This window comes from Clarias gariepinus, chromosome 15 (assembly GCF_024256425.1).
Source record: "Clarias gariepinus isolate MV-2021 ecotype Netherlands chromosome 15, CGAR_prim_01v2, whole genome shotgun sequence".
NCBI lineage: Eukaryota > Metazoa > Chordata > Actinopteri > Siluriformes > Clariidae > Clarias > Clarias gariepinus.
This window is the reverse complement of record NC_071114.1, coordinates 23605327-23616341: the sequence shown is the minus strand read 5'-3', so window position 1 is coordinate 23616341 and position 11015 is coordinate 23605327. Positions and strand designations below refer to the sequence as shown.

The window sequence follows — 11015 nt, the reverse complement described above, 5'->3', positions numbered from 1 at the left end:
TCACACACTCATTCACACACTGCAGGCAATTTGTGAACGACATTTAGCCTAATCTGCATGTCTTTAAAATGTGGGAGGAAAGCGGAGTACCCGGAGGGAACCCGCCAAGCGCTGAGAAACTTCATGCACACACATCCTGGAGGTGCAGGGCGACAGTGCTAACCACATTATCCTTCATTATCCTTCAGGCAAGTCAAAGCACTAACATATACTTTCCTTCACACTGTTTGCTCTGAGTAACAAATTTCAGCTCTGGTTCTAGTCATGATCATGAAGGAGTTCAGCTATATGTGACCCTGTCTGTGAAAGTCATTTCTTTGTGATAAAGTTATTTAAAATTAATTTAAATTATGGGTATTTATGAATTTATTTATTTTCTAATATTTGTCACTGCGGTTATCACTGCGGTCTTGCACTTCCAGGTCGATGGTTTGATTCCCACCTTGTGTCTGTGTTTGTGAAACTCCATGCACGCAGACCTGAGATAGGAATCGAACCCAAGCCTAGGTGCAAGATGACAGTGATAACCACTAAACCATTAAGCACCTATTAGCTTAACTGTAATGTTTAATATGAAATATACATTTATTTTGTCAATTTTAATGTAATTTTTACCTCTAATCTTATCTGTAATAATACACACACAACAACATATAATAATAAACGAAGGGACTACAATTTGGACACTAAACATTTTTTAAACAATGGACAAAATAATAAGATAAGTTTGATTTCTTTTTGATCTGTTACTTTAAACGAGGGCTGGAGAAATGACGTCTCTTCCGGTCACGTGGTCCGCAGCTTCGTAGGTTCGCGCGGAAAGTTCATGCTTGTCGCTGAGTTGTCCTGTTATTTAGAAATGTGGCAACTTTTGATATAAAGTTATAATTTCTTTAAAATATTTATGTAGACTGTTTAACAGTCAGGGGTCTGTGTGGAAAAGAGTCTCAAAGCTGCTGTATTCGAATGAAATTGTCACTTTCTCTCTCATCCGGTGAGCTCGCGCACGTCACTGCTTATTACCATAGAAACGTAGCCTTCGAGCTAACATAGCTTGCTGTTATTTGGGAGCTGTAAAAACTGCATGTAAAAAAGAAATGGTACAATATGTTGATGGAGCATCTTTTGAGATGTTTAATTTCACTTTCAGGTGTAAAATATGAGTCCACAGAAGCGCACAGTGGAGTCAGGAGCTTTAGAAGTGCGGTTTGTTGGGGATAAAGATGTCCTGGATCACATTGTGGAGAAACATGAAGGTATTAAGATTGAAAAGGGAACACTATTTCTAACTTTGGTGTTTTCTATTTTTGTTTATTCCAGCAATTTTATTGAACATCTTGAATGCATCATACATGCAGCGTATACAAACAATGCTTATGACAGCACTGTGAAGCAAAGCTTAAGTATCATACCCTTTAACCATCATTTAATCATCCTTTAATCTTCAGTGATCTAGTCAGGGTTGAGGTCTGGATCTGGGCCCTAACCTGGGAACTATGGATGCAGGCAGGAGTACACCCCTGATGGGACACTGACAACCGTACACACGTTCACATTTACAAGGAGAGTTATCATACCTGGTTTTTGTCTGTGATGTTTTAAGGGGGCATAAAGAATCCCCCCCCCCCAAAAAAAAAAAAAAAAAACCCTGAGGAAACTGATATTCACATTGACAACCTGCAAAACTAGGCACTAATAGTAACCTGAGCTCAGGATCGATTTAACCATGCTTCATACCCGTGTGCCACTCTGAATCTAATGGTAAAATAAATAGTGCAGTTTTTTATGTAATTAAATTAAAGCTGTTTTATTCAATTATCATTGCATCATTATATAAATTAATCATTTAAGGGCATTGGTGGCCTAGTTCTTCAGTGGTTCTCTCCTGTTATGTTGCTTCCTAGTTGATGCCTCATCAGGGCACCCTTAGTGCTGTTCCCAAACCGGGATTTATTTATTTTAAAGTGAGGGTTGTCAGACAGATCCTCTGGCATAAAATCTGTCAAAATCAAAATGTGTGGATCAGATGATCTACTGTAGCACCTCCTAATTTGATCAGGAGAAAGGAGAAGCTATAGTGATAAGTTTTTTTTCTCTCTCTCTTTCTTTATTTCTTCCCACATTTACTCTGTCAACAAATCATGCACTGTACTTATGAGCGTGTACAGTACAGTATGCTCTAAAGGTCATTTAATTCTTATACAGTCTGCTTTATTCATAATCTGGCAAATTATATGAATAATACCTTGTTCATATTTGGTCTCTACCTACTAACTCAATATTTTTACTCAGACAACAAGCGTTGCGCTGTACTATTGACTTATATGCTCTACGGGTCATGTCCTTATACACCTTCTTATCTACCTTGTTCATATTTTGGTACCTGGTTTGAAACAGAAACTGAGATTGTTGTACTAAGCATCACCTTTGTCGTTGTGTTTTTAGGGTCAAAGGCCCCACCGAGTTCAGTCCAAACTCTTGCAAGCCTGAAGAGCCCTAGAAAGCCATCAGCAGGCCCTGTGGAAGAAGAAGAGGATGAAGAGGGTGTTTTTAATGAGCAAAACTATGTAGAGGCACTTGGCACACAAGGTGAGATAGTAAAACTTTATACATTATTATATTAAGTATAAATCACATAAATAATATGTACTATCAACTTTTTTTGAACAGCCTTTGTTGGTTTTTACTTTGTGTCCCTCTGACTTGCTGAGTGCAGGGTGCCTTTATTTTTTTTTGTGTGTTGCTCAGATGGAGATGAGGATGGATCAGCAACTGCAGGAGCTTCGGTGTTCACTTTCCAGTCTATTAAACGGTCCAATAAAATGGCACAAGTGGGTAAGTGAGGAGAGGTTTGTCTTATAATGTTTCCATTTACACTGACTGTACACTGACAGTTGTGATTAGATCATTTCTGAGGGAATCTGTGGTGTAAACAAAGTCTGTTGAGTAACAGTAAATACAGCGGAAAAAGGTTGAGGGGGGCTAAGATCAGATCCTTAAAGGGGTCATAGAGCACTACATGCACTATTTTAAGCTGTTTGGACTAAACTGTGTGTTAGGAGAGTGCGTACACAACCACTCTACGATGATAAAGAGCTGCCCAGTGTTTTTTTTTTTTCGTTTATTACAGTAACATCCCCCTTCTGAAATCAGGCCAATCGCAAAAGCCTTGCCTTGTGACGCCACACCACAAGAGGGCGTTCCTACACAAGTTGATTGACACTGGTGTTTTAGCAAAGACCCGCCCCGAGTGAGAAGAAGCTGTCGGCCATTGTTTTTTCGCCGCTGGAGCAAAATGACGCCTAAGCGAGTGTTGTGTACAGTTGTTTGGTGTAATAGCGAATACAGCAGTCGTCATTCACTACCTAGGGTTAGTGACCTAGGGTACCTACCTAGGATTAGGTATCTGAGCCACTGAGGACGCAGTGGCTGAATTTAGTTTTTAAAGCTAACGTCCCCGCTGATTTACCTAAATGCGTTCATGTTTGCGATAATCATTTTTCACCAGACTGCTTTATAAACGCGGGTCACTATAAAGCAGGTTTTACTGGGAAGCTGCTCCTAAAAATGGATCTGTACTAACGCTTCGTGTTCCTGCTTCATCTTCACCAGGCTCGGTGAGTGTGATTTATTTTACTATGAGTCTTTGCAGATCGCCTTTTCTAATAATCACGATGAATGCGGAGTGTAAGTTAACTTACACTCTCATAGAACATGGTTATGGCTTCTTCTCTATGTACATCCGTCTCTATATAATCCCTAATCGCCCGTTTATAATAAACAATGCATTAAGGTGATTGTCTAGTTGCAAACTGTGTACGTAGTCGGAAAACTATATTATGCTTACCTTTGTTACGTTAGTTGGTTTATAACTATGTCTGTCGAAGATTAAGAAGTCATGTAAACACATCGCGTCCGTATCACTCTCAGTAAGCTTCTCCGCTTTTCTTGTTGTTGCTCGCGGCAGCGCAACAGCCCGTTAATTCATGCACATGCAGTGATGAGAAAGACAAACGGGTCGATGCATGTCCATTCTTTTAATTTCTGCGTTGTCAGGCGATATTACAAACTTCCGCGTAGGTTCCGTACTTAAATCAAACCAAAAACGACTGAAGAAAACAGGCTCGGGCTCTATAATCCATAGTTTTCCAGTTTGGACTGCATTACCCACAAAGCACTGCGTTGTGGCAATCCTTTGTGGGTAATGCAGTCCAAAGCATTGCCCGCACTGGACTACACTTCCGTCGCTATACCCTACGTGTCACGCCCCACAGAACGGGGGGGGCGGGCTCAGCAGAGGTCATGAGCATTTAAATTAGCATGTACTGAAACAGGTTGCTGAGAACAGAGCTAGTTTTTACCAGGTAAAAGTAGTGTTTTTTTTACACAATCCTTTTGAATTTTTAATTAACGTATAATACAAACTTTTCATTAGGACCCTAAAGATCATATTAAAATTTAATGAAAAATATAATGTGTAGGACCTTTAAGGTGTGGTGGTCATTAACCGCTGAAAATTTGAGGAAATTTGAGAAATTGTGACAATGTTTAGCCTGATAAAGAGGAGCTTAGAAATATTATTGACTGGGCTGGAGAGAAGATGGCTGTGGTGTTGTCACATTTTTTTTGTTTTTATATTTGTTTTATTTGACATCAGATTTGATTAGGAATTTTGGCATACTTTCTGTTCTTTTATTTTTCCATCTTTTGGGGGTTAAATACTTTTATTTAAAGTCGACAAAATAAAATTATCAGCAAATAAAATTTTTAATTTTTAGTTACCAGTTTGTGCCTAGACATGCATCGTTTCATATCAGGGAAAATGTTAATTAAGCAATATCACATAAGAAGGAGTGCTAGAAGCTAGTTAGCTTTGTGATAAAAAAATGGATTGTTCAGAGGCCGTTCAAAACAACTTGAAAGCAATTATTAAGGAGACAAAATGTTGTTTAGGATGACATAATGTTATCAGAGGTTTTTTCCTGCTGAAGGTGCTTCCGTGATTTGTTTTGACTGTGAGTTTTGGCAGGTAGCTGCTCTCTTCTTAATATAGCGGACTGTAAAGACCTAGTTTTACACACAGCATTTGGCAGTTAGTGTAATTAACGGTTATAAGAACACCTGTGACTCACATAGTTAAACATCCCAATGCTGTTATCTTCCTTCATCACCACCCGTTAAAAGCCTCTTGTCCAATCAGATTGCTTGGACAAAACTAACTTATATAATACATGTTACTGAATTTCCTTTTTTTAATCCAGCGTCAGAATGGGCGCGTACTCCTGGAAAAAGTGTCAAATTTAGCACTCCTGATAGTCCAGAGGAGCCACCTAGCCCTGCCCGTGCATCCTCTAAGAGTGAGCACCCTACTTATTTTAAGTTTTTTTTTTTATCTCTGTCATAATCATGTCCCTGGGAAATACTTTACTCTTTAATATGCATATTTATAACGATGCTGCTTATATTTTTCACTTCTAGAGTCGGTGACGCAAAACAAAACTCCTCAAAAGGTAATTTCATCTTTCAATTTCTTTTAGAAAACTGCCAATATACTAGTTATGCATTTTGTAATTTGCTGACTATTAATTGATTGTTTTTTTTTCTTTCAGGGGAAGAAAGTACAGTTTGTTTCCACGACTCCACACAGACTGAGAAAGAGAATATCAGGTTTGAACATTTTGTTAAAATATAATATCAGGTTCGAACATTTTGTTAAAATATAATATAGTTTTTAGGCATTTCATGGAATTTTCCTTCTTGTTTTATCACTAGTCTGAATGATTTATTTTGTCAGTTGCAGTAATAATGATTAAACCAGAATTTGTCTCCAAAACATAATGCTACAAATCTTTTATCTGGTGTGATGATGATTAAGCATTTTCTCACTTAATGCACTAAATGCTTAATAATTAAGCATTTTCTCACAATGTTTGTTTTCTTTCTTTTTTTTTTCTTTAAAGCTCCTAATCTAAAGTCAGACAGTGACAGTGATTTCTCCCCCTCAAACTCTGAGGAAGAGGACGATGATCATGAAGATGAGGAGGAAAAAGGAGAAAAGAATGAAGCTCAGCCCAAAACACCCAGTAAGACGTCTACAGTTGCTGCTGCGCTTTACAAGACGCCTGCCAAGAAAAGCAAGAAAGCACCCGAGGTAGCACCTTTTACTGAATATGGAGAACTTCTTGTATGGTTACTGTCTTTTTTTTGCACTTCATAATTTCATGCACCTCAGACTCTATGTAAAAATACTTTACATTTGCTTAGCACAAATCTGTAACCATGTCTTTTTCCAGCCCAGCCTGGTGGAGGAATACTTTGAAGCTCACAGCAGCTCGAAGGTGCTCACGTCAGACCGAACCCTGCAAAAGCTCCAGACCCCAAAACTGGATCGGGTCAGTTCTGTTCAACGGCCTACATTTAACCCAGCTGCTAGATTTCTGCAACATTTATATGATGGAAATTTTTACTGTGTTTTGTAGGAAACTCTGCTGCGGTTGCTGGATGGAAAGCCCTCCTGTTATACACACGAAATCACTCAACTGAATAAGAAACACGAGAAGAATTTTAGCAAATGGATGCTGCAGTTACAGTTGAGTTGAAAATTCAGATGAACGTACTTAAAATGTGTTAAGATGTCTTAAGATTAGGGTTTTGTTTTATTCCACACATGTTGATGTGTTAAATAAGTAGTATTAAGACTTTTTTTTGTATACATGTCAAAAGGATGGGATTCAACATACTGCTGTATGGCCTGGGTTCAAAAAAGCTTCTAATGGAGAAGTTCCGCACTACCATGCTGTCTGACTCCATGCATCTGGTGGTCAACGGCTTCTTCCCAAGCATCACCCTCAAATCGGTTAGTTTTAGCATTTATTAAACGTTTTTTTCGTTCAGGAAGGAATATTAAGCAAGGTTATCTTTAGCTTGTTTTGAAACTAGATTGTATATCCTGTAAGTATTAGAGCTTCCATTGAGATGTATATTCAGCACTTTAAACGTTGATATGAATCTTTACATGGATAGAATCCAGGACTGCTTGATTTGGACAAAATAAATTTTTGTTTTATGTTGATATATTGTACGTATACTTTATATTGACATCCTAAATTGGAGTCATAATATACAAGGGTGAGAAACTTGTGTTTAAGGCTACTGTCTCCCCAGTCAATGCTGTGCAGATGTGACTCCGCTACAACAGTTAATTTGTAACTGTGATGCGAGGAAAAAAGGTTTGGGATTGTTTTTTTGTGGTCTGATTTTAAACTTGGTCCTGACTCAACTCACGGAAGAGCATAAACAGTGTTTGGAATAGAAAAACAACCAGGAAAATCCCCATTCACTGATCATCAACTGTAAAATTGATGCTTTCAGTTTTCTGGGATTCTCAAGGGCCGGTATGGGAACAATTCGACAATCAACAGTGCTTGTTACAGTGAGATTCTTATTGAAGAGCTGAAGCCTAAACTCCGGATTAAACACCAAGGACTGCAAGGGTGTTGCTATTTGGACGATGTACGTCCACACATTTCTGCCCACACTGTCGTCATTCTGAAAAAAGTTCGTTTTGAGGTGTTAAAAACATCTTCCCTATAGTTCTGATCTTGCTCCATTAGACCTACGAGGATAAAGATTTACTACTGGTGACAGAGGGAAAGTTTATTGAAAAGCAAGAGAAAAAAAGTATTAGTTTGTTCTAAATGGTAAAAATTAAGTTTATAAAAAACTTTTTTACAGTGTGGTGGAAAGCCATACAGCAGTGATTGCATTGCATTGCAAAATTAATGGAATTCAATTCTGATACAAGTTTCACAGTCCCTTTTAAAGAAAAAAAATTATCAAATACAATGAAAACAAGATCATGGTTTTTTTTTTTTCTTTCTCATATTGTGTTATTGCACTTTGACAGATTTTAAACTCCATCACTGGTGAGATGCTGGAGCATGATGGGAGTTTTCGGACCCCAACGGACCAAATAGACTTCATTATGAAAACCCTTAAAAAAGGTTCTCTAATATTCTCTTACATGAAAATTCAGATAAACAAAGTGCTTACATAATGAAATTAATCCTCCGTCCATTCGTGGTAAACTGTCATGATGTGGATTGTTGTGTAATCATTTGGTGTTCTTACCAGACCCGGATAACCACATCTACCTGATCATCCACAACATTGATGGCCCCATGCTGCGTGGTGAAAAGAACCAGCAGGCCTTGGGACAGCTGGCATCCATTCCCAACATGCACCTGCTTGCCTCCATAGATCACATCAACGCCCCACTCGGTCCGTTTTTACACCTTAACGCTAAACGACTCTTATTTTGTTTGTCTTAAAATGTTCTCAGACTTCTGAGTTCAGTACTTTTTAAAGTCTTTTAATGTTTAAACTCTTATTTTTATCAGTTCAGTAGTGTATGTAAGTTGTTAAGTGTTACCTTGGCTGTGTTATTGTACAGTATGGGACCACTCAAAGATGTGTGTGTTTAACTGGCTGTGGTACGAGACGACTACCTTCCTTCCGTACACAGAAGAGACATCATACGAGAACTCTCTCCTGGTGCAGCAGACAGGAGCGCTGGCCCTTAGCTCGCTTACACACGTCCTGCGCAGTCTCACACCAAATGCTAGGTACAGCAACAGACACACAAACACACACACACACACGAGTGTATCCAAAGCAAGCAAACATTATTGTTCATTACTGAAGTATATGTATGTATATGTAAAGAGTTTAAGAAATGTACATTCCTGTTCACTTATTTATACAGTATATTTTACATACTCTAATTCTTTATATATTCTTTAGTTTACATTTGGTCATTATTTAGGTAATTATTGCATTTTCTCAAGGATGAGTTTTGGTTTCAAAAAGGTGACTCTGTGTATGCTCTGCTCACAGAGGAATATTCAGATTACTGGCTGAATTCCAGCTGGAGAACAAAGACAATACTTCATACTCGGGTAAAACTGTACTGTTTTACAGTAATTAAGAACTTTTTTTTTCTTATAAATCTCTTTATAGAGCTGGTCCTCAAGTCCAAAAAGCCATTTTTTTCTTCTTTAATTTTCTAACTGGACCTTCTTTTCATGTCTATTATGTGTTCAGGTTTGTCTTTTCAAGATTTTTACCAGCGTTGTCGTGAGGCCTTCCTGGTAAACAGTGACATCACACTGAGAACTCAGCTGACAGAGTTCAGGGATCACAAGCTGATCAGAACCAAGAAGGTAAATAAGTAAACCTATATGGGATTGGATCGTAATTTAATGAATTAAGGAGCATGTCTGTTTGCAGGAAGTGGCCTGCGGGCTAAATGTATATATTCTTATCATCTCTGAAACGGATGTTACTTCTTTATAAAAATCAGTACAAGACCATTAAAAAGGTTTTCTTTAAATTCATAAAGAAATCTTTGTCTTTGCAGGGAGCTGATGGAATAGAGTACCTTCTGATCCCTGTGGATGCAGGAACTTTAACTGACTTTCTGGAGAAGGAGGATGTCGAGTAAACAGGGCAGGAAAAAAAAAAAAAGATTACTGACTGACTGAATGCCTGTCTGTGGGCAGCGTTTATTCACCTGTTCTGGTTACTGTGGATAGGCAGCAGTAAGCTGGCAAAGACTGCCATATGGCATGCAGAGACTCAGATGGACAGAACCAGATGTCATGCACTGCTGAAGTCCAACTGAAACAAGCCAACTCTGAAAAGTATTTCAAGCACTGAAATAGAATCAGACAATTTTTTGTAAACCTTTATTATGTATAGATATGTAATAAATATGATGCATTGCAGTTTATTTACATATAAAAATATGATCAGCAACTATACATAAATATTCACATGGTTATTGCAACATCATAATAACAGAAATATACTTGGTAACAACAAGATGCTAAAACAGATCCTAATGCAACATATAGGCTTGTGTGTGTTTAAGCGCAACAGAAACAGGAAATGCCAAATTAGTTCCAGGAACAATGCGGCTAGAACCTATGACTGAGATAAATTTTTGGTACACTGGTCATTTCCCTGTGCAGCTATTTTCAAACCCACATGTATACACTATACGGTAAAAAGTTTAAGGGAACCTAACTACCTGTGAACATTTGTGAAACTCAAACATATTCATATTCATAAAAACATATTCCAGCATGATGGTGCCCAGTGCACATGGTGAGCTCCTGGAGGACATAGTGAGCTATGGTTGGAGTGGAAGTCAGATAGTCTGGACAAAGCCCTGACCACAATCCCACAGAATACACTTCGGATGAACTGCAACACTGACTGCATCTCAGCACCAGTGCCTGACTTTACTAATGCTTTTTTGTGGCTGAACGGTCAAATCTCAACATCCATGCTTTAAAAAAAAAAAATGTAGTGGAAAACTTTTTTAGAGGAACAAAAAAGTCAGACAAGTCACATACTTTCTGCCAATATAGTGCAACTATAACCACACATATTGGTGACAAGAACCCATTGGCTCTCCCATGCTGTGCCGGCATCTCATTATTTATGCAAGTGGGTTTCTGTCCCATTTGACAGATCCCTTCAGATTAATCACCTTTATCTTATGATAAAACTATTCCCATTTACATGATCAATAAATTATTTGATGGGAATTAAACTTAATTGAAATATGAATGCCATGGCCATTACACTCACCAGCTCTCATCAACAGGAGACTTAAAATTGTTTATACAAATTAGAATATACACTGCCTGGCAACAAGAAGTCACACACACTAAGATTTTAGTCACCTTTAGCGTTGATTACAGGACACGATGTGGTGGCCAGTTCATGTGTGAAAATAATTTACATCACTTTCAAAAATTGAGTCCAGCAGTATCCATGGTATCAGGGAAGAACAGGTCCAGAGATATAATAACCTGCTCATTCAGTTCAGGTCATGAGCTGACTTCCGTTTTATTGCCACTAACATTGCTGAGCCTAGAACTGACCAACTGAAGCAACCCCCAATATAACACTGCTTCCAAAGGCTTGTACAAGTGTGCATTATGCAC

At 38.2% G+C, this 11015-nt stretch overlaps 1 protein-coding gene across 1 annotated transcript; it reads left to right on the top strand.

The window, feature by feature from the left end:
- Positions 1-801: 801 nt before the first annotated feature.
- Positions 802-9821, top strand: orc2 (origin recognition complex, subunit 2). The gene is made up of 17 exons (XM_053512841.1): positions 802-994; positions 1151-1256; positions 2446-2589; positions 2749-2835; positions 5262-5357; positions 5479-5510; positions 5610-5667; positions 5961-6151; positions 6294-6392; positions 6480-6589; positions 6724-6856; positions 7907-8003; positions 8134-8280; positions 8453-8624; positions 8896-8957; positions 9103-9221; positions 9419-9821. Exons 2-17 carry the CDS (start codon positions 1160-1162, stop codon positions 9500-9502), a joined length of 1728 nt encoding a protein of 575 aa, XP_053368816.1. The 5' UTR covers positions 802-994; positions 1151-1159; the 3' UTR covers positions 9503-9821.
- The last annotated feature ends 1194 nt before the right edge of the window (positions 9822-11015 follow it).

Coding starts and splice junctions, on each gene's coding strand:
- orc2 (XM_053512841.1), top strand. CDS start 1,160: ATGAGTCCACAGAAGCGCACAGTGGAGTCAGGAGCTTTAGAAGTGCGG. Junction 6,393..6,479: donor AGACCCCAAAACTGGATCGG/GTCAGTTCTGTT, acceptor TGTGTTTTGTAG/GAAACTCTGCTGCGGTTGCT. Junction 8,625..8,895: donor AGTCTCACACCAAATGCTAG/GTACAGCAACAG, acceptor CTCTGCTCACAG/AGGAATATTCAGATTACTGG.